Here is a 27,886-nt window from a genome sequence, read left to right as displayed (position 1 = left end):
ATGGCGTGGCGAGGCTGGGCGCAGAGAGGCTGGTGCTGCGGTCAGGCGTGGGCTGCGCCGGGGGCCGCCCGCAGCTGCTCGGAGCTCCCCGCGGCCCTGGCCCGGCCGCGGCTGCTCGGACGCAGGTAAAGACCGCCGCTCGGCGTCTCGCCTCTGGGCCGGTAGCTCCGGCCGCGCATCCTCAGGGGCAGAGGCCCTGCCGTTCCTCTTGCTGCTCCGGCTCATCCCCTCTCCTCCCGGTCCCTTCTTCTCTCCATCCCCTTCTCTCGCCTCCGCCCAGTTCTCGCTTCTCGCCGACACCCTGCCCCCGGCCGGGTGCGCAGTGCCCGCCCGTCCAGCTCCGCGAGCCGTGCCGCCCCTTTCCCATCGGGAGGGGCCGGAGGGGAAGTAATCTCAGGGCTGCAGGCGTGCCGGCCTCATGATCCCGCGAGGAAGATATTAGACACCCGCCCCGTCCCCCCCTTTTTTTAGATTTTAATCGTCAAGCATTCTTTAAAAAAAGTATAGTTGACATATAATATAATATTTTCAAGTGTCCAAGAGTGAGTCTCCAATATGTCTAGTAACCATACAAAGTTATTAAGATACTAGAGACCTGGTGCACGAAATCTGTGCATGGGTGGGGTCCCAAGGCCTGGCTGGCAGTTAGAGCCTATTGGGGCTGTCTCGCCCAGCCCTGATGGAGGCTGGGCCAGCTGCCAGCCCGGGCCTGCCGACTGCCAGCCTGGGCCTGTAAGGGGCCTGCGGGACAGGGGGAGGGACCTACTGGGACCTACTGTGTGGAGGTTGCCTGGCTGTGGGAGGTTGGCTGTGGGAGCCCACTGACCACCAGGGGGCAGCTCCTGTGTTAAGCGTCTGCCCCCTGGTAGTCAGTGTGCATCATAGCACCTGGTTGACTGGTTGTTCCCATTCCGGTTTTTTGGTCGTAATGGTTTCTTAGGCTTTTATATATAGAGATTGATTATATTCCGTGTCCTGTATTGTATTTATCCTTGGAATTTATTTGTTTTGTAATTGGAAGTCTGTACCTCTTATATCTCTTCACCTTTTTCACCCATTTCTGGACTCTTTCTTAAACCTCACTCAAGGATATGTTTTTATTGATTTGAGAGAGAGAGAAACATTGATCAGTTGCCTTCTGTATGCGCTCCCATTGACCAGGATCAAACCTGCGACCTTTTGGTGCAAGGGACAATGCTCCAAGTAACTGAGCCACCAGGACTGGGCTGGACTCATTTTTTAAGTGAAGCAGTTACATAGCTGGCAGGATGGTAGTACCGGGATATTATTTTCTTTGTCTTTTTCAAGCCTGTGTTCTACAAATTACCTTATTTAGCGTCTAGAGAAGTAAGGGAAGATGGAATCAGAGGAGAGCATCATTTTGCCTCTTGCATAGTCCTAGGAGAGGCCTTTCTGTTGAAGAACTGAGATAGTGGAATATTTGGATTCCAGATGATTTGGAAAGAAACTACTGGAGTCTTCCCAAGTAGAAGCTATGTAAAGAGTATGTTTATCATTATTTGCTGCTTTTGCGTTAGAATAATTTAGTTCTAAGTTGAGAATATAGAAATCACTCGACTATCCAAAATTCTGATATGTATTTGACTCTAGAACTTGTTCCTGTTCTTTATAGTTTCAACCTTCCCAGTTTCTGACTTGGTTAGATTGATGCCTTGGAATCCACCTGATAGATGGTGGCAAAGAACATGAAGTGTTTATCAGCACTGGGGACCAGCTAGTGGTAAATAATTGAGGCTTTAATATAGTGGAGTCATTGCCTAATCTTAAGGATTACCTGGAACGTTCATAGAGTAGAATATAACATTTCCTAGGCCCACCCTTGTCCTGTCAACTCAAAAGGAGGGGACAGGGGAAGAAGAGTGGAAAAACCTGTACTTCTAATAAGTACTCCAAGTGAATCGGAGCAGGGGTTGGTGAAAACCACGCATACGTTGTACCTTCATGATACACTTAACATGGAGCATGAGGCACTAATCTTAAACTCCTGGGTAGGTTTGATGGGGGAGGAAAATGAATATGGCTATTAGGAAGCAACAGGTGTATTAAGTGTTAAAGCTATGCATTCGGAAGGAAAAAAAAAAATTATTAATGAGTCTTCAGTAAAAATTGGAGGCCATTTGAGAAAAGCAAATGAAGAAATGATATTAAAGGTTAGTATCTAATTTTTTTTGCCATTTATATGCAGAGTTTGAATATTACATTTATTTGGTTGCATAGAAAAATGTGCGTTACAGGAAAATATAGGTAAAGTTGAAATAGAGTATATGCCTACTTGCCTCGAAATAAGCCTTTAAAGTTAATAGGGAGGATGGATTACCACATATAATGTATTAGGTCTGCTGTGACTTCCTGTGCTTCTGAAATTAGTATGCAGAAGGATGAAATCAGGGATACAGTTAAAAAGCAGAGTTCTGGACCCATTTCTCATAATTCTGATGTAATAGGTCTGACGTGTGGCTGAGAATTTGCATTTTTTACAAGCGCTGCACGTGGTGATACAAGAATTGTGCAAACTACAGCGGGTTCAAGGCAGCCCACCAGGCAAGAATAGTTTTTACAAAACAAGATGCAACAGAGATTTAAGTTGTTCACAACAAAGACTAAACTATTTGCCATTTGGCCCTTTACAGAAAAAGGAGAAAAATCTCACTTAGATGCTTCAGAAACTTTACCATTATCAAACTTCTGTCAGCACTTCTGAAAAATGGTTAAGGCTAGAAATAAGTCTGCATTATTTGTCAATTATGCAAAGAGAAGAAAATTGTAGCAGTTATCTGGCGCTTAAATTTTTTAGATTGGGACATCAGTCTTAAGATATATTTAGGTAAAAAAAACATGACAAATTAGTAAATCAGGTATATTCAATTATTTTCCCTGCTTAATTTACCATCTATTAACTCAAGATGGGTAATTTTGGCATGCAAGACTTTATGTAGAATTTCCCCCTCCCCTAAAAACATCTATTTTCTTTTAAGTGGAATGAATTGGTTGTCTGTATACTTGGTCACATCTTGTCTCCATTTACATTAGGCCATTTCTACTCAATTTATTCACGCAAATATTTAGTAATAGACATTAGTGCTGACTCGTACGTATATCTAAGTTACATCATGTTTATCCTAAATCCACACACTGTGAAAAACATCATGAGACTGTTATCTCACCATCAAGCTAACAATTATATAGATACTAGAGGCCCAGTGCACGAAAGTCATGCCAGGGGGTTAGGGGTAGTGTCCCTCAGCCCAGCCTGCACCCTTTCCAATCTGGGACCCCTCGGGGGCAGTCGGACATCCCTCTTACAATCCAGGACTGCTGGCTCCCAACAGCTTGTCTTCCTGCTTGCCTGATTGCCCCTAACCGCTTCTGCCTGCCAGCCTGATCACCCCCTAACCACTCCCCTGCCAGCCTGATCGACGCCTAACTGTTCCCCTGCTGGCCCGATTTCCCCTAACTGTCCTCCCCTGACGGCCTGGTCACCCCTGACTGCCCTCCCCTGCAGGCCTGGTCACCCCCAACTGCCCTCCTCTGCGGGCCTGGTTGCCCCCAACTGCTCTCCCCTGCAGGCCTGGTCCCCCCACAACTGCCCTACCCTGCCGGGCCGGTCACCCCTAACTGCTCTCCCCTGCAGGCCTGGTTGCCCCCAACTGCCCTCCCCTGCAGGCCTGGGTCCCCCCCAATTGCCCTCCCCTGCAGGCCTGTTTGCCCCCAACTGCCCTCCTCTGCAGGCCTGGCCCCCCTCCAACTGCCCTCCCTTGTAGGCCTGCTCCCTCCCAACTGCCCTCCCCTGCCGGCCATCTTGTGTCCACATGGGGGCGGCCATTTGTGTGTTGGAGTAATGGTCAATTTCCATATTACTCTTATTATATAGAATGACCTATTTAAAAGTTATGGGAATCATATTTAAAAAACACTGAACCATAACAGTTGTGTGACTAGTGATAATTCAAGTATTCATAAGATTGTCCCACTTTAAGCATGTTAGATTACTTTCACAAATCACTAGTTATTGGCAGAAGGGCCAAAGTAGCAAAGCTAAAAAGCCTGTCTTCATGACTTGTTATATCCCATTAGTGACCCGCTTCTTATATTGTGTTGTTTCATTTGTTTTCAGAACTTATTTCAGGCAAGTCATTTACTGTCGTTTATTTTTCCATCTTATATACCCACCTGAATGGGTAGAGCTAAAGAACCCAAGCCTGTAAATATGATCTCAGGCATTCATAATTAGAGAAAATTATGCTTTTTCTGGTTGGTTTTATATTTTAAGATATTTAAAACAAAAACTCTCTAAGGACAGAGAATGTACCTTGCCATGAAACATGTGATGAAATACCACACCTAAAAGCATCCATGTACCAACAGAAACCCAATTGTAACCACCTAAGCAAGGGTAATTATTTTTTATGCAGTTAAAAAGTCCAGAGGCGAGATCCAATGTTTCAGATTGTCAACAGGATTCCATTTTTCTGCATGGCTTGGCTGTTTCCTAAATGTTGGCTTTATTCTCTCAGCATGCTATCTCCTTGTAAAATGGCTGCCAGCAACTCTTGGGGCTATATACTTCTGGGTTCAAATCCAGCAGAATAAGTTTACTTTTGCCATTTATGGAGCTGAAAATTCCTATCACCTAGTATAGGTTGGCTCAAGCCAGTCAGGAGCTACATGAGCCTCCTCACACCAAATGGCTGGAAATTCCAGGTACTGTTAGGGAGGGAAAGAGGGCATGGATGCTGGCAGGCAGCCCCAAATGCTACTACTGTCAGCCCTAGTGAAATTTTTGTATTGAAATTCTTTGTTTTGTTACAAATTCTAATTTTTGTTAATCCTAGTCCGATAGTACTAACCTGCAGATAACCATTCTAATTTAAGTAGAAAGACTGTTGGAAGTGTGGGGATCAGGCCCTGGTTCCTAGCTATTCTAAGTGGTTCACAAACCAGCAGTTTAGGCATCTAGGACAGGGTTGGCAAACTTATTTTGCAAAAGGCCATATGAAAATAGTGACACTCCGCCCCTAGGTCCGGGAGAGGCCACGCGCCCCTGGGTCCGGGTGAGGCCAAACACACCTGGGTCTGGGTGAGGCCACGCGCCCCGGGGCCTGGGTGATGCTGGGTCCCAGGTCCGGGTGAAGCCGCGCCCCTGCGTCCGGGCGAGACCAAACCAGAGGGAGTCGGACCTGCATTACCACCATTTGTCCACCATCCAGAGCTGAAAAGTCAGTGCCGATATGTACACATAAGGAACTGGTGGACATTGAAATTGGGTCTCAAAAGAACTGTTGGTCCAGAAAGAAACTTACTACAGACTGATTCCTTTGTCTGTCAGCACAACTATTATTGCTCGTCTCACATTCGGTTCTTATAAGTGTATTTCTAGTGACACATGATCTCGCTCATGTTGGGCCTCAGAGGGAGGGTAGGAGAGGGTGGGGGTCGGGGGGAGAGATCAACCAAGGGACTTGTGTGCATGCATACGAGCCTAACCAATGGTTAAGGACAACAGGGGTGTGGGGGCATCCGTGGGGAGGGGTGGGGGATGGGAATGGGGGGATGAGGACAAATATGTGACACCTTAATCAATAAAGAAATTTAAAAAAAGAAAATAGTGACACTCACATGGTCAACTGTCACATATTCTTTTACTTTTTTAAAAAATATTTTATTGATTTTTTACAGAGAGGAAGAGAGAGGGATAGAGAGTTAGAAACATCGATGAGAGAGAAACATCGAACAGCTGCCTCCTGCACACTCCCCACTGGGGCTATGCCCGCAACCAAGGTACATGCCCTTGACTGGAACCGAACCCGGGACCCTTCAGTCCGCAGGCCGACGCTCCATCCACTGAGCCAAACCGGTCTCGGCATCTTTTACTTAAACAACTCTTTTAAAATGTAACAGTCATTCTTAGCTGGTGGGCCAAATCCACCCTTAAGGCCATAGTTTGTCAACCCATAATTTAGGAGCTGCTTTAGAAATATAGCAGCCCTATAGAATTAGAATCTGACGTTCACAAGATCCTCAGGTGATTTCGATGTTCACTAAAGTTTTCCCATATCTATGGTAGATTGAAACCCTTGCTGCACATGAGAATCCCCTGGGAGCTCCTAAAATATATTGATGCCCCAGTCCCATCCCTGGAGAGACTATTTAATTGGTAAGAAGTGGAGCTCTGGTATTTTAAAGGATGGTATGACTCAGAGATGTTACAATTTCGGTTCCAGACCGCTGAAATTAAGCGGCTCGTAAAAAAGGGAGTTGTAAAAAAGCTAGTTGTAATCATTTCACTGGTGAAGGGTCTTGCCTTAAATTGATAAACACAGTATCTGAAGTGCAGTAAAGTGAAACACAATAAAATGAGGTATGCTTGTATTTTTAAAAGCTCACCAGGCAATTCTAATGTGTAGTATAGGGGAGAAAAGGGTGTTTTGCCTCTACCAATCCTAGGTTCATTGGCTGGGGTCCTTTAAATTAGACTGACAAAAGACATTACAAGAGAAAAATAAGTTGTCCGTGTAAAAACTGTAATTCCCATATATATACTCTTAATATATGTATTGTGCAGCTGAACTTGATGGGGCCACCTTGTATAACATTGTCTACCTGGAAGAAGTTAGAGTTTTACAAAAGAAACAAAAATGCTTCACAAGTTTATGTGGGTTGAGTTTGAATGGAGAGTGTATAAAGGAACAGTTGGAGCCTAAAGCATATGTCATTAAGGGGTAGGAGGAAAGAGGAAGCCATCAGGAAAGGGAAACTGAAGAGCAGGGAGTACACTCTTACAGGAGCAAGGGCTGGCAAGCGTCATCGGTAGTGTCAGGTTTGTTTTGGTGTGTTTTCTAACCCTCAACCGAGGATATTTTTCCATTGATTTTTAGAGAGAGTGGAAGAGAGAGGGAAAGACAGAGAGAAATATCGATATGAGAGAAACACACCAATTGGTTGCCTCCTGCACAAGCCCGGACCAGGGCCCAGGCTGATGCTCTACCCATTATTGGCTAGGTGTGTCATGTTTTGGGAGGTCAAGCTAAAGGGACTCAAACAACAAAACCCGTTGTAGCCCTGGCTGGTTTGGCTCAGGGGATAGAGCATTGGCCTGTGGACTGAAGGGTTCTGGGTTCGATTCTGGTCAAGGGCACATGCCCAGGTTGTGGGCTCGGTACCCAGTAGGGGGCCTGCAGGAGGCAGCCGATCAGTGGTTTTCTCTCATCGTTGATGTTCCTATCTCTCCCTCTCCCTTCTTCTCTGAAATCAATAAAAATATATTTTTAAAAAACCCTTTATAAAACATTTGATGGGTGTCCCCAAAACTGGTAGTGAAATAAATAGAAGGGAGGGAGATGGGGAAAATCCATCAATTTATAAAGGTCAATATTCATAAAAGGAAACCAAACCCGGGACCCTTCAGTTCACAGGCCAACGCTCCATCCACTGAGCCAAACCAGCTTAGGGCTTGTGACTAATTTTATAACTGGCGGTTTGTACATCTTAATCCTCTTCATCTTTTTCTCCATTTCCCTATTCCCCTAGAGTTCTTCCGCTTTTTACAGGACTGCAAACTCTTTGTGGAGGATGGATAAAAATTATTTTGTTGATTGATACACAGAACAGCCCAAACAAGTTCCCTCCACAGTTCAATGATTTGACTTTAAATCCTACCTGGGAGTAGGCGTTTTGGTTTCTTTTGGGCTATTGAGTGTGAATAAATTGAGGTGGTGATGATGCAGGCCAAGTGGGGAGGTTCATAGAGGTTTTGATGTTTGGAAGATGCAGTTCTGTTTCTAATCTGTTATTTTCCTCTATAGGTTTAATTTTTTTATTCAGCAAAAATGTGGATTCCGAAAAGCACCCAGGAAGGTTGAACCTCGAAAATCAGACACAGGAACAAGTGGTGAAGCGTACAAGAGAAGTGCTTTGATTCCTCCTGTAGAAGAAACAGTCTTTTACCCTTCTCCCTATCCTATAAGGACTCTTGTAAAGCCTTTTTTTTTTACTGTTGGGGTAAGAGCTCATATTACCAGGAGTTAGTACTTTGCTGCAGGTTCAGTGTTAAAGTACCATTTGTCCTATTTGGGTTCCCTTAAAGACAAGTGGAGGGGAGGGGCCAAAAGGATCTGGGTATCTTCGGGTCATACATAATTACAAGAGAGCATGAATTTAATAATTGCTGTTAGAATCTGGTTCACTTATGTAATTCCAGAAAAACTTATGGGCCTCTTATTTGATATAACATTTCAAGTGATATTAAATTAATGTTTTTAATTTTCTTAAAAAATTGCTAGCTGTTAATAGGGTACTGTGAAGTTAAAAAATGGGAAACAAGTGTTATTTTCACCTAATAGGTTTCACTGTGTCAGATGTTCCTTCTATTGGTTTGTATAAAGCCCTGAGAATGAAGTATGGTTCTTAGAACTGTGTATAGATTTATTTCTCTATTAAGTTTATTTTGTAATATATTTTTTATAGTTTACAGGCTTTGCATTTGGATCAGCTGCTATTTGGCAATATGAATCACTGAAATCTAGGGTCCAGAGTTATTTTGATGGTATAAAAGCTGATTGGTTGGATAGCATAAGACCACAAAAGGAAGGAGACTTCAGAAAGGAGGTAAACATAAACATGGCTTTCTTTATTCTATTGGTCACAATTCTTGAAGTCTGGTTATTTATGAAGTTAATGACAACATTGAATCAATAGATGTGAAATCAGTACACTTAATATTCTTTGGAGTCAAGTATTTATTAATAGTTTGTATATCAGGCAGTGTTGTACTTGACAGTGTTCCTGGCGGTTTGTCCCTCTACCCATGTGTATCAAGAACCACTAGGGAGCCCTAGCTGGCTTGGCTCAGTGGATAGAGCGTCAACCTGCGACTGAAGGGTCCCAGGTTTGATTCTGGTCAAGGGCACATGCTCAGGTTGTGGGTTTGATCCTCATAGGAGGTATGCAGGAAGCAGCCAATCCATGATTCTCTCTCATCATTGATGTTTCTATCTCTTTCTCTCCCTCTTCCTTCCTCTCTGAAATCAATAAAAAAAATACATTTTTTAAAAATCCTTATTCTAAAAAAAAGGAATCACTAGGGCTAGTTGTTAATGTTTTTGGGGCCTCTTCCAGGCCTACTAAAGTTTAAGGGCCAGTTTTACTTGCATCACCTTCCTGGACTATTTTGATTCTATATTCCATATTAGAGTTACAGAGTATTTTTCAAAATATTTATGCCTTGGGGGTAGAGATACTATGTAGATTTAGAAAACTTCTCAGTGACATGATGTTTATATGCCTCTGGTAAATATCCATTGTTGAGATGGATGCAAGAAGGTACAAATACATAGCTTTTAGAGCTTTCATTACTTCATATGCAAGTTGATGGCCCTCTTTTCTCTTAATTGATTTTTAAAAATTATTGCCTTTTAGAAAAAACATATGTTTTATTTCACTTGACAATATTATTGAGCACTGAGGCCAGAAGCTATTATGCAGATCCAGGTCCATGTGGTTTTTAAGCACCTTCATTATTTTAAGACACATTGCCCCTCCAATTTGGAGAGAGGGTCAATGTCCCATTCAATTTTCTCCTTCCAAGGAACTTAATCCTGGCCAGCAAGAGTCTGAGAGGGCAGCCTTGGGTTCTCTTTTCCTAAGAAAGGTTTCTCAAAGTAGGGAGAAGGATTCATTTCACTTTGCTTGCCTATAGACACATACAAGAAGCATGAGTCCGACTTGTTTCAGAGAGGCTTTATGTCAGCAGAACAATGGATAGAATATATATATAGGTGAAAACTGCAATGCAGCACTGATTTTTTAAAATATATATTTTTATTGATTTCAGAGAGGAAGGGAGAAAGAAACATCAATGATGAGAGAGAATCATTGATTGGCTGCCTCTTCCATGCCCCACACTGGGAATCAAGCCCAAAACCTGGGCATATGCCCTGTCCAGGAATTGAACCGTGACCTCCTGGTTCATAAATCGATACTCAACCACTGAACCATGTCAGTCGGGCAGTAGCAGTGATATTTATCCAATACAATATGTTTGAGAAATAGTAAAACTAACTTATTCCATAATCCCAGGTCCCTTAGAAAGTTACAGGTTTCCAACACGTCTGCATAATAGATTTTTGTTTTGTTTTTTAAATATATTTTTACTGATTTCAGAGAGGAAGGGAGAGGGGGAGAGAGATAGAAACATCAATGATGAGAAAAATCATCATCCTGCACGCCCCCTACTGGGGATCGAGCCTGAAACCCTGGCACGTATCCTGACCAGGAATTGAACCCTGACCCCTTAGTTCATGGGTTGATGCTCAGCCACTGAGCCACACTGGCCAGGCAGCTTTGTTTTCATCTAGTCCCCTTTCTTTCCCTTCCCTCCCCAGCACTGATTACTATAAAGCAAATCCTAGGCATATTTCATCCATAAAAATTTCAGTGGGTGTCCCTGAAAGATTAGGATTCTCTGTTTCTCTTTTTCTAAACCTCAGTACGATTATTATACCTAAAAAAGGGTAATTTTAGTAGAAAATATTCTCAGAATTTTAAAACTAGATTGGACCTTGGTGAATAATCACTGATACTTATCTATATCTGATAGTGTGGTAAGTGCTTTACTTTGTTGCTATTTCTCACAAGAATGCTGTTACATATCTGTTACTATCTCTATTTTATAATCAGGAAACTGAAGTTTAGAAGTAATCTACTAATAGACCACAGAGCTAATTAGTGGCTCTGGGTAGAGGATACAGACCGTCTCTTATAAAGCACTTGTGCTTTCCACTCTATCACATGTATTATGTTTGTTGTTCACCAGTGATTTTCATATGCACAAAGCACTTTCTTTCTAGCTTTTCATTTGCCTACCCTGAAAGGATTTACCATATGGTGGTTATGCATTTTTCTTTCTGTTTTAGATTAACAAGTGGTGGAATAACCTAAGTGATGGCCAGCGGACTGTGACAGGTTTGTGTTAGCTTACACGTTTTAGCCATTCAAGGAAAGAGAAATCAAACCAAAAGGTACAGTATGTCACAGTCAATGGCTTTTGTACCATGCTCACCAATGGTTTAGAAGACATAGAGAGTCTCTGTACCTTTAGGCTAATATCGCAGTGTAAAGAATAGTGTGACAAAAAGGTATACATGATGCTCTGGGTCAATTATTTTTAATTTTGATCTATCTTTGTTGTAGAATCCTGGCTTATGAAATAGGCTATGAATAATTATTACTTCCGCTATTAAAGAAACAAAAGGGGACATTGATTAAGTACTTTCTTTATGCAGAATGCTTTATACACTTTCTCTCCCTACCTCACAAGGTTGCTTACAGGTTAGTTATTTCCCTTTTTACAGATAAGGAAACTGGCTTTCAGAGAAGGAACTTTTCGACACTGCTAGTAAGTAGTAGAACCGAGGTTCAAAACCTGGGTCTGTCTGATTCTAAAGCGATTTTCTCTTTACTGTGCCATGCTATTTACAAAATCCTCTTTAAATGTAAGCATGCCATGCATATCACCATGATAATTTTTATTCTTTGTAAATTTTTATAGAAAGACAATTCTGACTCTTCAGGATAACGCTTGTTATTTGAGACTTGTTATAGGAACTTAATTATTGAGAAATTTGGGGAAATGGATTTGAAAGTCCTTTTTTAAAAATTTTTTCATTAATTTTTAGAGAGAGGGGTAAGAAGAGAGAGAAAAACATCCATTTGTTGTTCCACTTACTTATGCATTCATTGGATGATTCTTGATGTGCCCTGACTGGGGATCGAACCTGCAAACTTGGTGCATTGGGTCAATGCTCTAACCAACTGAGCTACTTGGCCGGGGCCAGATTTGAAAGTACTTGAACAATTGTGCACATAGGAAAAAAATAACTTCCTAGGGAAATAGCAAAATATTGCTTTTTCTCAAATATGATTAGACCAAATGATACTCTTAAATATTCTGTACCTAAGTGGAGAAAAGGTGTTTAACTTTCAGTTTTTCTGTGTCCTCATTGGTACCTGATCTAGTCTTCAAGCTTATGGTTCAGACATTGCTTCCTACAGGAAGTGCATATATTTTCTGAACTCATTGCACCTTTTAATAACTTATAACAGAACCTGCCTTACATAATTTACATGTAACATCCTCGAGGACATCAATGAGTTTTTCATTTGGTTATAGCACCTAGCACATAACTTGCACAAAGACACTCAGTTAAAATCTGCTTAGTTGAATGAATGTTGAGTGGGATCTTGAGTCAAAGGGTTGAGACTTTTAAAGATATATCGTCATAAAGTAGTCAGTGAAGTCTTAATAAAAATGACTTCAAGATAACTGTAATAGCACATTTGTTTCCAATGGAATTAATGGGTTTTGGGGTTTTTTTGTGTGTGTGTGTGTGTGGGTGGGTGTGCTTGTTTTCTGAAAGTATCCAAAATTAACTCCCTTAGGATAGCAAAGTTTTGATTTCTTTGATATTTTCAGAGTATCTTAAAATTAGTTGATTCCTTGTATTCTTTGAAGATGATGAAGATTTTTATGCCATTTAATTTTGAGGAAACCTGGGATCAGGATTTAAAAACTTTCTCATGTCAATAAATAATTTATTCAAAAAAGTCGGTATATAATTAAAAATCCGAATTCTTTTGCCTAGCCTGCTTTTTCTTTAGTCAAATCAGTTCTTTGGCATGAAGAACATAGCAGTAGAGAGACAAATGTTGAGGGTAAAGTGCTTCGAATCTAATGATCTTGAATCCTTTTTGTCAGATTAAGTGACTTTTAAAGACTGATAAAAGGTTCAGTGTGACCTCAGCCTTCTCTTGTGTGAAGTAATTATTCTGGTAGTAGTGATTCTAATTTTACAACATTTGTTAGTGAAGCTTAATAATAAATTAACTACATACTAAGGTTCTCATGGTTTACAAACTAGTGCTTTAGTTACGTCTTGTCTCTTTTCAGAGGTACCAGTTCTTAACCTTGCTTAGCTCTTCTGATTGCTTTCCTTATTCTGATCCTAAGTGAGGTGAGCTCAGCCCCTGGTTTTAATTGAGGATAGATTTATGGGGTGACAGATTCACTTGTGCCGCTCTTTTTCCTTGGATTTGTAGATGTTCTCTTGAGTGTTACACAGGATAGGAAGAGATTGTGGCTTTGTTTAATCTCTTGTTTGCCCCAAATATTCTTCTCACCCGAGGCAGCCTCAAACTTAAAACATTTGCCTGTAATTGTATTTGACAAACGCCCTCTTGGAAAAGGGGTTTTGTACTTGAGCTCCCAGGCAGGTCAAATATTGACAGTTGCCTTGCAAGTGAGTGGGGTCTGCCAGAGAACTATTATCAGACAGTCAGATGATAACAGTTGTTTACGAATGAGGCTTTGAAAGAGTTCTAGGTCCACTCTGTTATGTCTGTTGGTTGCCAGGCTGCACTAGGAAAGTGGATTGTTTTCAAGGATAACTTATAGCTAGAAAGTGGGGGATGGGACGAGGCAAGTTACAATGCTTCAAGCTCATTGTTCTTAGCAGAATTCTGCCATTTTTCTTAAATACTGGGCTGTTGCAAGTCTTTGGCTAGTTTGCAGAGTTCTGAAAAAGTAGATTCTGCCAGTTTTTGCCAATTTTTATGAAGGAGAGATTTCTTTGCAGGTCCTTCATTATTCTCGCTGATGTAATCCAGTGCTTCACTTTTTAAAAAATATTTTTTTATAGATTTCAGAGAGGAAGGGAGAGGGAGAGAGAGATAGAAACATTAGTGATGAGAGAGAATCATTGATTGGCTGCCTCCTGCACACCCCCTACTGGGAATTGAGCCCACAACTCGTTGTGTGCCCTTGACCAGAATTGAACCTGGGACCCTTCAGTCCACAGGCCAATGCTCTATCCACTCAGCCAAACCAGTAGGGCCAGCCCATCACTTTTGGTAAAGGTAGGCACTGAGGCAGCAGAAACCTTCCCAAATCAATAGCACTGAGCTTATCCATGAAGTTACTGAGTCAAGTGGAGGTAGGTAACACTCCTTCTAAGTGGAGATATAAGCAGAAACCTTGAGCAATTCTTGTCTTTTGATTGGAGCTTTTAAGCCATTTACATTTGAAGTGATTATTGATAGGTACTTATTTATTGACATTTTATTCTTTTTTTTTTTTAATATATTCTATTGATTTTTTACAGAGAGGAAGGGAGAGGGACAGAGAGCCAGAAACATCGATGAGAGAGAAACATCGATCAGCTGCCTCCTGCACACCCCCCCACCGGGGATGTGCCCGCAACCAATGTACATGCCCTTGACCGGAATCGAACCTGGGACCCTTCAGTCCGCAGACCGACGCTCTATCCACTGAGCCAAACCGGTTTCGGCGACATTTTATTCTTTTAACTATATTCCTATGTTCTTTCTTCTTCTTCTGGAAGAAATTGTACTTCTTTGAGCATTTGCATACTAGGTGCATGTACTGTCTTATTTAAGCTTCACTACAACCTTCACAAGGTGTATGAAGGAGTATTATCCTCATTTTATAAATGAGGAAACTGAAGTGAAGTGGGTGAAATGCTACAGGCCACAAAGCTATTAAGTGACATACCTAGGATTCAGACCTGTAAAGGCCATTTCCTTACTACCATATTTTCATTTATTGCAAAAGTCGCCAGCCGGTGGTCCATGGACCACGGTAGTCTGTGAGGTCCAAAAGGTTGGCGACCGCTGATTTATTGGGCTGTCACTGTGTGACTGCTATATTTAATCATACTTTTTCGGGGAGGTTGGGGTGGGTCGATGACAAATATGTGATACCTTAATCAATAAAGTAACAAAAAAATCATACTTTTTCATTTAGTCATCATTCAATTCTTTATGGTAGATTTTATTACCCCCATTTTACAAAAGAGGAAACAGGCTGAGAGGTTAGACCTCTTGCCCAGGTTAGTGTAATTAGCACAGAGTCAGTTCTACTGGACTCCTTCACCTATACCTTTGCGCTGCTTCATAGGCCAAGGATTACCACACATCTTTTTCTGTTCACCTGCTGCTGGGAACAGCCTATGCTGTTTCCCTGGTAAGGAGACCTTTGTCTGGTGTCCGAAGCTTTAGAGTGACCAAGGTCAGAAGAAATCCTCTTGGCTACCCATGTCTCTACTAGAAAGAGCTCTGGATTAGAAATTCTGGTTTGGCCACTAAATTTGGCTCTCTGAAAGCTTATACCTCTTAGAGCCACAGTTTTCTCAGCTATAATTGGCCTTCAAAATGGGATATGCAAGGAAGAAAATACCTGCTACTTTTCTCATTTCTTTTTAATTTGTTAGTGTGTGTGTAATGAATAATAGTGGCTCATATACATGATTTGGGTATGTTTGTTCAGTAGTTTACTGGTGGGGTGTCTAACCATAGACCTCTGGTCTATGAAGTGTGAGGGGTTTGGACTACAGTGTGTTCTAGGGCCATATCCTATATAATAAAGGGTAATATGCAAATCGACCAACTGCGGAATGACTGGTCGCTATGACATGCACTGACCACCGGGGGCAGATGCTCAACACAGGAGCTGCACCCTAGTGGTTAGTGTGCTCCCACAGGGGGAGCACCATCAGCCACAAGCCAGGCTGGCGAGCACAGTGGCTTGCCTCTGCGGCAGTGCTAAGGATGTCCAACTGCAGATTAGGTGGGGAGCGGGCCTAAGCCATCAGTCGGACATCCCCCAAGGGCTCCAGGACTGCAAAAGGGTGCAGGCCGAGCTGAGGGACGACCCCCGCACCTCCACCCCGCCCCCGCACGAATGTCATGCACTCTAGTTCTGTCATAATTTACCAGAAAGGTTTCTAGTATTTGGGTTGAAAACTTGGCAATGTTAATTCTTTGACAGTTGTTGATCTTGATATATGTGGTTATTTTTGCCTTTTTCAAGTCTCTTCCCCAGTTGTAGTCTCTATAGCCAGAGATGCTCTCTACTTCCCTACAGTGTTTGGTGATTGTGATTTCCAAACATGTATGCTGTCACTGGTTTCTGGAAGGAACCTGAAGCAGCTTGTGGAACTGGCAGAGTAGGCAGGCAGGTTCAGGGGCCCAATCTTGCTCTCTTTGCATTGAATCACAATTGGAGCAAACTGCAAAGCTCTGACTGATTATCTTTCTGATCGTGGAAACCTAGGCAAAACTATTCTCGGTCTTCTTTTCCCTGAGCTACCCAATCACTGTGTACAATGACCTAGACCTAAGAGAATTCTCTGGGAAGGCAAGGTATTTACCTCACCCCAGAGAAACTAAAGAACCCCAGGTACCACAGTAATCACTGCTCACTTCCTTTAGGATAGCCCCCTGAGGTCTTTCCTCCCATCTGAGGAGGTTCTGCTCACCTGCCTTGCCCAGAGTTCCAGGCGCCTCATTAGGAGATGCTAGTACATACTAGTACACAGTGCTCATACTTAACTTGCTGTGTACATACTAGTACACAGTGCTCATACTTAACTAGTACACTGTGTATATACTAGTACACAGTGCTCATACTTAACTTGCTATGAGTCCTTTTTCTTAACCTTTTGTAAATACTGTCCCTCTCACCATCTTTGAAAAAGTTCCAGTTAGTTTCCAAAAATGGTATAACAGCTGTGACAGTCCCCACTAATAAGAATCTGATAAAATTGATGGAATAAAGTCAGTTAGATGCAATACCAGTAAACACCATTTAATTTACTTTGGAGAAAGGACAAATGCTTCCAGTTCACCAGGACATTCCACCAATTGTAAGATACATCCTGATTTCAGATATTAAATGGAAAATATTTTAGAATCTATGAAAGTGCAAGTTTCCTTCTATACCTAATTCTCAAGTAGGAGAGCAAACACTGGAGAGACTAGGAATGCCAGGGGGTAGCTGAGAGCTTTACAGAGTGAGCAAATACGGAAGCCAGCGGTAACTCCAAGATGTAGCAGCTAGCAGGGTCTGTACAATGAATATCTTCTAAAAGAAATCCTCTTACCAGAATGTTGGAATTAGTCCTAATTATGATTGTAGATGTTGAAAGGGCTAGTTGCCTGTTGCCGAAAGAGGCTAGGAATGAATAAATGTTTCAATTTATTTAATTCAATTAGATGACTGACTACTATGTGCAAAGAGCTGTGGTACAGAAAATTAATGTAGTTTTAAAGTTTGTAGTTTTTTAAAAATATTTTTTATTGATTTTATAGAGGAAGGGAGAGGGAGAGAGAGATAGAAACATCAGTGATAAGAGAGAATCATCGATTGGCTGCCTCCTGCATGCCCCACACTAAGGATCAAGCCTGCCATCTGGGCATGTGCCATGAATGACTTCCTGGTTTATAGGTTGATTCTCAACCACTGAGCAACCCAGCCAGGCAAAGTTTGTAGTTTTCACATCCAATCCAGCCGCAATAATAATTTTGTGACTAAATAGTTAATTCTGTCATTAAATAAACCAACTCAGTTGAGTGGTAGTTCTGGTAACATCAGTTCTTGCAGGAATATGAAAATCACCCAACTCCCAAATATAAACATTTTTTAAAGCAATTGCATAAATCTTCCACATTATTCCTGAATTCTTAGCCAATGTATTTTTCTCAAACATGTGGATCTTCATCTATATAGATAATACATAGATGTTTCATAAGCTATCCCTAAGTTTAAGGAGCATACCATTCCCTGTAGAAAAAGAAGTGATGTTATATAGCTTTTCTCCTTTTGGCCAAAGGACCTAGTCTACATTATTTCTGTTTTTGGGTTAGCCATTACCAAACAGTAATTATAGATCTAGTTGAGTAGACTGTTTAGAAGAAGCAAACTATGGATCTGAGTGAGAGAAGTTAGCTCCTAGAGCATTTGCGATTTTTCAGGAATTCTCTGACTTTACCAACATGTGACAGTTTTGATACTTAAAATCCTTAGCTCACTTTTTCTCCCCAAGTGTGTATGACTTTTATATAATTGTGGTAGAAAATCTTATTCAGGTGGACTTTTAATCAGACTTTCTTTGTTTTTATTTTTAACTATCCTAAGTTATAAATATTTATTTTGTAGGTATCATAGCTGCAAATGTTTTTGTATTCTGTTTATGGAGAGTACCTTCTCTACAGCGGGGAATGATCAGATATTTCACATCCAATCCAGCCTCCAGTAAGTCTGACTTGTGTGATTTTATTTTGAGGTAGAGGTAATATGAAAGAAATATGCTTTATGTTAATGCTATAAAAGGTATGAGTTCTTATTAACAGTTATAAGCAAAATCAGAGGATAGCCTGTAAGCTCTTTGAGAACAGGGACCCCACTTTCTTACTGCTATGTCCTGGGTACCTACAATGTGCTTTGCACATAATAGATATATTACTTAGTAACTTAAAATTCATGATCACTACATGTTTACTCTTTTTAAATATATTTTTATTGATTTCAGAGAGGAAGGGAGAGGGAGTGAGAGAGAGAAACATCAGTGATGAGAGAGAATCATCATTGTTTACTACTCTTTGAGAGAGTGTTATTTACTAATTCTTTCTTCTAACCAACTTTCACCATAGTGACAAGTTACTTTCATTGAATTGAGAATTGTTATTGGTTGCTTAATAAGTAGAAAAGAGATTTAGCTCGGCCTGTGTGGCTCAGTGTGAGACTCTGGCTCATAAATCATTTCCCCTCTACTGTTGGGTGGAAGGTCAGTCTCATCAGAACTCAATAGTACTGTCTTATTAATCAAGAAGAGAAATTAGGGGGAAGCCTGGGGAAGCATTCCTTTTTTCCCCAAAGGATCACTTGACTAGGTTGCCTTAATTCAAGTCAACGTATGAACCAGGAGGTCACAGTTCAATTCCAGGTTGAGGCCCAGGTTGGGACTCGATCCCCAGTAGGGGCATGCAGGAGGCAGCCAATCTATCATTGATGTTTCTATCTCTCCTTCTATTTTAATTAATTTTCAAGAGAAGAAGGGAGAGGGAGAAAGAGATACATCAATATGAGAACAGAACATGGATTAGCTGCCTCCTTCACACCCCTTATCAGGGATCGAGCCTGCACCCCGGGCATGTGCCCGGACTGGGAATCAAACCAATTAACTTTTGGTGAATGGGACGATGGTCAACCAACTGAATTACACCAGCCAGGGCAATTTATTTAACCTTTTTGTTAATCCTCACCTGAGAATACTTTTCCATTGATTTTTTTTTAGAGATGGGGTGGGGGGTGGGGGGGAAGAGAGAGAGAGAGAGACATTGATGTGAGAGAAACACATCGATTGGTTGCCTCCCACACACACCCCGACCAGGGCTGGGGATGATCAGAATCAAACCTGGGACCCTTCAGTCCTTGGGCTGACGCTCCATCCACTGAGCCAAACCGGCTAGGGCTTATTGAATCTTTTAACTGGCTCTGTTTTTGTTTCCCATGTTTGGTTTCACAATAATAATGAAAAAATCTAAAATAGACTATTTTTGCTGGTGGTATGTTCCCCGATTACCAATCTGTTTTTCTTTCTCTCCTAGAGGTCCTTTGTTCTCCAATGTTGCTGTCCACATTCAGCCATTTCTCCTTGTTTCACATGGCGGCAAATATGTATGTGCTGTGGAGCTTCTCCTCCAGCATCGTGAACATCCTGGGCCAGGAGCAGTTCATGGCGGTGTACTTATCTGCAGGTAACAAGCTTTATTCTTGGGCTTTTCGGAGTGCAAACACTCATCACCTGGAGAAGGGACGACGGAAATGATTAGAGCCGTGTTCTACGTACAGGAAGTGCTCAGTATGCGTTTGTTTCACAGATTGTACGCACAGAAGACCACAGACTGGTGTGGCTGCTGCTTCACTTTTGCAGATTTTCTCTTAATGTGAATTATTTAGCTACTGTTTAGTTTTAAATTACTCAGACAGTAAAGTTTCGTGTTGAACTTAAACATGTCCAACATGTCTCTATGTCACTAGGTCTTGGTTTATTTTATTTTATTAAAAACATATTTTTATTGATTTCAGAGAGGAAGGGAAGAGGGAGAGAGAGAGATAGAAACATCAATGATGAGAGAGAAAGTCATTGATTGGCTGTCTCCTGCATGCCCCACACTGGGGATCGAGCCCACAACCCAAGTATGTGCTGTGACTGGGACCTCCTGGTTCATAGGTCGATGCTCAACCACTGAGCCACTCCGGCTGGGCTTGGTTTCTTTATTTTACAGATAAGTAGTTCCCAGACTTCCCGGCTGTCGCAGTCATCTGAATCTTTATTCAGTAACCATAAGCTCATTTCCCACAGTGTGTTCAGCTTCCAGAACGCTTTTTCCAGAGCTTTTCAGTAAGATTGTCAAGAATTAGTTTATTCTTGCAAGCGTACATGTTAGCAGGGACCCACTCTAGTTGTGGTCCTGGCGGTAGCATCATTTCCTTATTTCAGCCAGGAAGTGGTGGTGTAGGATTCCAGGTTCCTAGATGTTGCTAACTTGGCAATTGATTCGTTAAATTTTGTTTATCTCTCTTTGTAAAATGTACTTAATTAAAGCCATAAAATATAAAAATTCATTTTTTAAATCCCTTCATTTAAAGCAGGATATCTGGTAGTTATTCTTTAGTGAGCTTAGAGATGGAAGACCTAGATTTAGATACTTTTTCTGCCACCAGCTGTGTGATGTTACAGAAAAGACTATATACCTCTCTGAGGATAATGATATGTAGAAAGGATTAAATAGAAGCATCTACCACAAGGCCCAGAATGAGTACTTAATCAATGAGTTATTAAATACTCATGTTCATCTAGTCCCTCAGAACTAGAAGCTGAGTGGTTTCTCTGGGTAAGATAAGGATGTAGTTTTTCCCCAAGCATTAGTTGTATTGGAGGTCAAAGAGTGTTTTAAATGCCATTAATACCTGCTCTGTAGGAAGTTGTTTTTATAAATGAGATACACTCAGCTCAGATGATGTTGGAGGCAAAGGGATTTGTAAAGGACCATCTAATCTAAATCTGCAGCAGAATCAGTGGCTGAGCTGGGTAAATAAGGACTCCCGGTCCCACGGCAGGGTTCTGATTTAGTGTTTGGAATGCAGCCCAGAGGATTCCCAGACAGTTGGTGAGTTTGGAATTAGTCTCTTTTCTTCACGATATAGATGAAGAATAAGGTGACTGAGAGGTCAAGTGAATGACTCTTACTCAGAAAGCTGTGCTATCAGTCTGGCTTTTTGTTCCCTGTAAAATACCTGGAGTGAGACCGGATAAGTGTCCATGCCTGCACCTTGTAGTGACCCAGCTGGGTCCCAGGCACTGTTCGTCTCTGTGGGTGGAGATCAGAAATGGGAACCATTGTGATACCTCACTAAAATGACTGAAACGTGACTTATTTCTCAGGTGTTATTTCCAATTTTGTCAGTTATGTGTGTAAAGTTGCTACAGGAAGATTTGGACCATCACTTGGAGCAGTAAGTATTTCTAATTTAAAATATTTTAATTTTACAGAAGTTTTAAACTGCATTTTGAAATAATTTTAGAATTACAAAAAGTGGCACAATTAGTACAGAGAGTTCCTATATGCCCTTCACCCTACTGTTAACTACAGAAGGACCACACAGTTATCAAAGCCAGGAAATTAACATTGAAACAATTATTTCTATTAACTGTTAACTAATCTATATCTAATTTAGAATTTATACATTTCTAAAACCTTGTAAATTTGAGGCTATAAATTTTAACTATTGATCACTTATATATGCTTACTGGAATAGAGTACATATCAAGAGTAGCCAACAAGATAGGAAATCAACTTGGTGGCCATCAGGAGATGAATGAATAAAGATGTAGCATATATATACACACATACACAATGGAGTATTAACCATTAGAAACAATGAAATCTTGCCATTTACAGCAACATGGATGGACCTAGAGAATATTATGCTAAGTGAAATAAATTGGCTGCACCAATTTACATTCCCATCAACAGTGCACAAGGGTTCCCTTTTCTCCACATTCTTGCCAACACCTATTATTTCATGACCTTTTATGATAGGCACTAGAGGCCCGTTGCACGAAGAGATTCGTGCAATAGGCCTTCCTTCCCTTAGCTTCCAGCACCAGTTTTCCTCTGGCACCCAGGACCCAGTCCTTCGCTTTGTCTGGAGTCTGCCGCCTTTGCTGCAGACTCCGGCCAGAGTCTGCCTTCTTCCTCTTTGCTGCAGACTTCGGCCAGAGTCTGCCTTCTTCGTCTTAGCTGCAGACTCAGGCCGGAGTCTACCGTCTTCATCTTTGCTGCAGGCTCCAGCCAGAGTCTGCCACCTTTGTCTTCGCTACAGACTCTGGCCGGAATCTGCTCTCTTTATCTTCGCTGCAGACTCCTGCTGGACTCTTCGCTGCAGACTCGGGAGTCTGCAGTCACGAATCTTTGTTTTTGCTGCGGTGGGAGTGCCGCTCCTGTAGATCCCTTCACCCCCCCACGCTCCCCCCCCATAGCAGGTGTCCTGCCCCGCCCGGCCACTCCACACCTGGAGCACCTGGGTGGACGCCAGCTTTGTCCTTCTAATTTGCATATTCCCTCCTGATTGGCTGGTGGGCATAGCAGAGTGATGGTCAATTTGCATGTTTCTCTTTTATTAGTGTAGATTCTAACAGATGTGAGGTGATACCTGATTTTGGTTTTGATGATTCATGATGTTGAGCACCTTTTCATGTACCTGTTGGTCATTTGTATGTCTTCTTTGGGAAAAGGTCTATTCAGATTATTCACCCATTTTTTAACCCCTTTGCCCAATATTTTGTACAGTAGTAACTGAAAGGTTTTTTTTTATCCTCACCCAAGGATATGTTTTATTGATTTTAAAAAATATATATTTTTATTGATTTTAGAGAGGAAGGGAGAGAGAGATGGAAACATCAATGATGAAAAAATCACAGATTGGCTGCGCCCCACTGGGAATCGAACCTGCAACCTAGGCATGTGCCCTTGACTGGAATTGAACCTGGAACCCTTCAGTCCGCAGGCCAATGCTCCATCCACTGAGCCAAACTGGCCAGGGCTGCTTTATTGATTTTTTTGGGGGGTGGGGACGGGGGAGAGAGAAACAGAAACATCAGTGTGAGAGAGAAACATCAGTTAGTTGCCTCCCACAGGCTTGAATGAACCCACAACCTTTTGGTATATGGGACAATACTACAACCTACTGAGCCAACAACCAGGGCAGTAACTGAAAGCTTTTAAGCTTTGTGCTCACCTAGAAACTGTGGCTTGTTAACTTTCTGGAAAAGTATTTCTACTTTAGATGTTGAGGTCACTAAGCAGTTGCATGCTGAGAGTTTCACCAGTTGTTCATTTGCAGTCGGGTGCAATCATGACGGTCCTTGCAGCTGTCTGCACTAAGATTCCAGAGGGGAGGCTCGCCATTATCTTTCTTCCAATGTTCACGTTCACCGCAGGGAACGTGAGTATTTTCATGAAGGGAGGTGTGGGGACAGTGGTGGTATTTTAATATTGACTAAATTCTTGTCCTTAAATTAGCAATGCCAATGCTGAAGGAAGCAAAGTTGTACCAGTTATGTTCTTTTTTTGCTGGCTTGCAGGCCCTAAAAGCCATTATTGCCATGGATACAGCAGGAATGATCCTGGGATGGAAATTTTTTGATCATGCAGCACATCTTGGGGGAGCTCTCTTTGGAATGTAAGTTTTGAGTGTAATTGGTTGCTACACTGCTTTTTCAGGTCCTTTTCTTCTCTTAAAGAAGACAGAGTAAGGCGGGGGCAGGTGGGGTTGGGGGGGGCGAGGAATCCTCAACATGGTTTGCTTTGGCCTTGCCCGGTTTCACATGCGAGGTGGGACATGAGAATATCAGCCCTGCCCCTGCCTCAGTCACTTGTAGAGAGACTGGCTGTGCCTTTACCCTACCCTTAACCTCAGGCCACCCCAACTCCTGATCTGTCATGATTCCCAGCCTCTTTGGAGACTGTTCCCCAGCCCCCAATCTGGGCTGTCACCTCCTTTCCCACACTCAGGCTTCCTCTCCCCTGCCCAAACCCCACCCTGACCTCCATCTCACAGGTGCTAGGCAGACACAGAGTGGGCAGAGCCATTGCTTTGTCTGCAGTGAGTGTGTGTGTGCGTGCATGCTGCGTGACAGGCCATTGGTGACCACTACTGGGCATCTGTTACATGGCAGCACTGTGCTAGCCACCTTACATTACACTACTATTACCTTATCTTATATGAATGGGCTCAGTTGCTACAGGAAGATATGGACCATCACTTGGAGCAGTAAGTATTTTCATGAAGTGAGGTGTGGGGACAGTGGTGGTATTTTTTTTTAAGAGGTGTCTTTTTATTTATTTATTTTTATTTTTTACAGAGAGGAAGGGAGAGGGATAGAGAGTTAGAAACATTGATGAGAGAGAAACATCGATCAGCTGCCTCCTGCACACCTCTTATTGGGGATGTGCCTGCCACCAAGGTACATGCCCTTGACTGGAATCGAACCTGGGACCCTTCAGTCCACAGGCTGACGCTCTATTCATTGAACCAAACCGGTCAGGGCAGTGGTGGTATTTTTATATTGACTGAATTCTTGCCCTTAAATTAGAAATGTCAGACTGCTCTTAAGTAGCCGAGCAGAGATTTCAACCCAGTTCCAGAGCCCTTCCCGCCCTGTCATACTTGAGTATAATTGCATTGTGGTCACAGATCTTCCACTTGTGCTTCAGACAGTGGACTTTCTACATATGGCGTCTTCGTCACAGAACTTCCTCAGGACTCCTGGAGCCCATCTGACCATGAGAGTCCCTTTAGCAGAGTTATCGTCTGTCTGATGTGCTGGATCCCCTGATGGCCTATCTTTTCCTGTATAAATGTTGCCTTTTGCCCATACTTGGTTTTTACTTTGTTTGATGACAATGGGAAAACTGAGTTTTTTTAATTAGAAAAAGAAAAAGAAAAGAATCTATTCTCAGTGGAGCAGTTTTGCCCAGTAGGCGGTAGAATTAAATGCCATTATGCCATTTTTAATTTTAGTGATGATTAAAGAATAGCATATGTGAGTTCTAGCTTTAACATCAGCACATTATAAATAGTAGAAACTGACCTGATATTACAGCATGAGAAACGAAGACTTATGAAGAAGGGTTCTGTTTTATGAACTCTAAATTTATCTGAATCCTTCCAGGTGTACTTAAAGGATCTTATCCCCAGCAGGTTTTATTCTCCTGAACTATAATTAGGTGACCTTTTTCCATTCTGAAAATAATTGGATCAAATACATTTTAAGTCCAGGATCTGAAAGGCAGAGGAATCGGTTTTCTTTGCTGTTTCTAATTTCAACCTTTTATTTACTCGATCTCAGTCATATCCAGAACATCTTTAGATTTAAAAGTCTTTGCTAATAGTAAAGGTCCCATTAGTATCCTGCACATTTCCTTGACTTTATGTCCCTCACCAAATTTTATGGTCTTCGCCTTGTAATGCTGCAATAGTAATAGCTGGCAGATTGAGTGTGTGTGGTACGCCTAAGCTAAGGACTGATGTGTACAATACTCTTAAAATCCTGTGAGGTATTCCTTTTTACAGGAAGGAAGCTGCTTAAAGAAGGGCACTCATTCAAGGTCACAAAGTCCTTGCAGAGCTAGAGTTTCAGATTGCACATCAGGCCACACTGGTCCAGGGCTGCATGTTTTTATAAATTTCTTTCTGTCAGTTTACTGGTTTTCTTAATTTTTCAAAATTTTAATGGTGACTGTATTTTTATCAGATTTTAATTATTGTTATTGAATATTAAGATTTAGGTACAAAGCCAAGCACTTAACAATTTTAAAAAAATACTCAGAACACTTAAAAATGTTAAAACCTTAAACTGCTATTCTGATACACATGTAAAGCAAATAGTGCATTTTTTTCAGTCAGGTGTCTGAGAGATGCAAAAATCAACAAAATCTGGTCTTTCCCTCGGGGGACAAGAAATCTGGGGAAACCAGGGCAAAAATAACGGTTTCAGTAATAAACATTTCCATTAACAGCCATTTCAAATCAGTCCCACCTCCAGGAACCCTCCCAGCCTCCCCCAGCCGGAGAGGCAGATGCCCCGGAGTCACACTTACAACTTGGCACTGCCCTGGGTTGAGCACCTGGACCTCTCAGCTTCTCAAAAGCAGGCCCTTGTCATTTGCCCCTCACTCTGTGCTCCTCAGCTGATAGTAGTTGCTCCCTAGGTGTGCAGTGGTTAGAGCACAGGTTTCAGCGTCAGATTTGGGTTCTGGTCTCAGTTCTGGTGATCCCTAGTTGTGCAAACTGAGCTAGTTAAGTCACTAAACTTCTCAGTGTTTCATCTTCCTTAGCTCAGGCTGCTTTTAGGCAGTTTTTAACAGGAGAATGGGGATTAGAACTGTACTTTAAAAGATGGATAGAATTTGGATCAGCAAACGACCCTTTGCTTAGCCCAGTGGTCGGCAAACTCATTAGTCAACAGAGCCAAATATCAGCAGTACAACGATTGAAATTTCTTTTGAGAGCCGAAAACCAACTTCTGCGCATGGGCCATGAAGTTTCAATCGCATTGTACGTGCGCGCCCGCACGTGGTATTTTGTGGAAGAGCCACACTCAAGGGGTCAAAGAGCCGCATGTGGCTCGCGAGCCGCAGTTTGCTGAACACTGGCTTGGCTGGGTGGAAAATGACGAGAAGCATTTAAACTAGCCATCATTAGTAAGTAAACTCTACTTCTGAATTTTCTTACCAGGATTAGAATTGGTCTGACCTGTTGGTGAGTCCTTGATGGGCCATTTAGAAGCTGTTAGCACCTTGAGCAGATTACCTTATCGCAGACTTGGCTTCCTCGTGTCTGTAACAGAAGAGATGCTTAACTTGCAGGGCTGTGGTGAATCCAGAGTAGTGTTTGTGAAGTACTTACACTTTTCAGTTCAGTCTCATGTGGTCCCACCCTACTTCGCCCCTTTACATACTCCAGATATTAACCTTTTGCACTCGGATGTCGAGTGTGACTCGACACGGTTAGCATCGGTAGCAGCTCGAGAAAAAAGCAAGCGAGTGCAAAGGGTTAAAGGTAAATTATGGATGTATATCAGATAAATTAATTAGCTATCTTAAGCTAGATAGTAAATTGCGGCAGCATTAATTTTTTAAATGTCATCATGGTACTTACCATGTGTGTGTCATACTGTTTGAGTGTGGGCCTGCTTTGTTTTTTTTTTTCCCAGGTGGTATATTACTTATGGTCATGAACTCATTTGGAAGAACAGGGAGCCTCTAGTGAAAATTTGGCATGAAATGAGGACTAATGGCCCCAAAAAGGGAGGTGGCTCTAAGTAAAACGGATTGGACAACACTGGTGCATCTGGTCCTTGCTGCCTGGAAGCCCCAGGAACGCATTGGCCCTGGAGTGACCACGTCTTTGCTCCTGCCTGGAAGACACCCGGCTTCTGCTTTCCCAGAATTTTAAGCTGTGTCCTCAGTACATGTCTTACTAGAAAGTGAACTATGACAATGTTATGAAATAAAGGTTTATACTCTAGTTTGTAAACAGAGGGTGTGTGTCTCTTTGGAAGAGCAGTAATGTTGCCCTGGAATCCTGTTCCATCGGATGTAGGGTGAGCTGTGAACCCCGCAGGGTGCACAGGGAAAGCCCCGATGGAAACTTGGAGGGGAACCTAGAATGGCTCCCATTTTTGCACATTGGCCTTTGCACATCTCTGCTAAGCATTTACTCTTACCTGCCTGCCCCTTTCCTGGGTTGATGAATAGGTACAAGTTAAGAGTGTCTTCTCTCTGACATGGTCTGAAACAACAGCTGCTTATTTTATAAAGTTTCCCAAGAGTTAATGTTTCCTGGCAGTTAGTGGCATACACAAAAAGCTATTTTTAGTCTTTTGCTTTCTTGGTTAACATTGAAACTTAATGAGACTTAAAGGAAGTATCTTGGATAAATTCA

General features: G+C 42.0%; 1 protein-coding gene across 2 annotated transcripts; it reads left to right on the top strand.

Annotated features, from left to right (window-relative positions):
* PARL (presenilin associated rhomboid like) lies at positions 1-27,480 on the top strand. 2 transcript variants are annotated; one of them, XM_008142353.3, is made up of 10 exons: positions 1-125; positions 7,824-8,019; positions 8,485-8,625; positions 10,932-10,980; positions 18,029-18,124; positions 19,480-19,629; positions 21,321-21,391; positions 23,282-23,383; positions 23,523-23,620; positions 27,156-27,480. In XM_008142353.3, exons 1-10 carry the CDS (start codon positions 1-3, stop codon positions 27,265-27,267), a joined length of 1,140 nt encoding a protein of 379 aa, XP_008140575.2. In that variant the 3' UTR covers positions 27,268-27,480. The 2 variants fall into 2 exon arrangements, with proteins under 2 accessions (XP_008140575.2, XP_054569757.1); XM_054713782.1 differs by lacking the exon at positions 27,156-27,480 and having other exon boundaries at positions 23,461-23,526.
* Positions 27,481-27,886: the final 406 nt, after the last annotated feature.

This window comes from Eptesicus fuscus, chromosome 3 (assembly GCF_027574615.1).
Source record: "Eptesicus fuscus isolate TK198812 chromosome 3, DD_ASM_mEF_20220401, whole genome shotgun sequence".
NCBI lineage: Eukaryota > Metazoa > Chordata > Mammalia > Chiroptera > Vespertilionidae > Eptesicus > Eptesicus fuscus.
The sequence above is the reverse complement of the archived record's forward strand: the minus strand, read 5'-3'. Positions and strand labels throughout refer to the sequence as shown.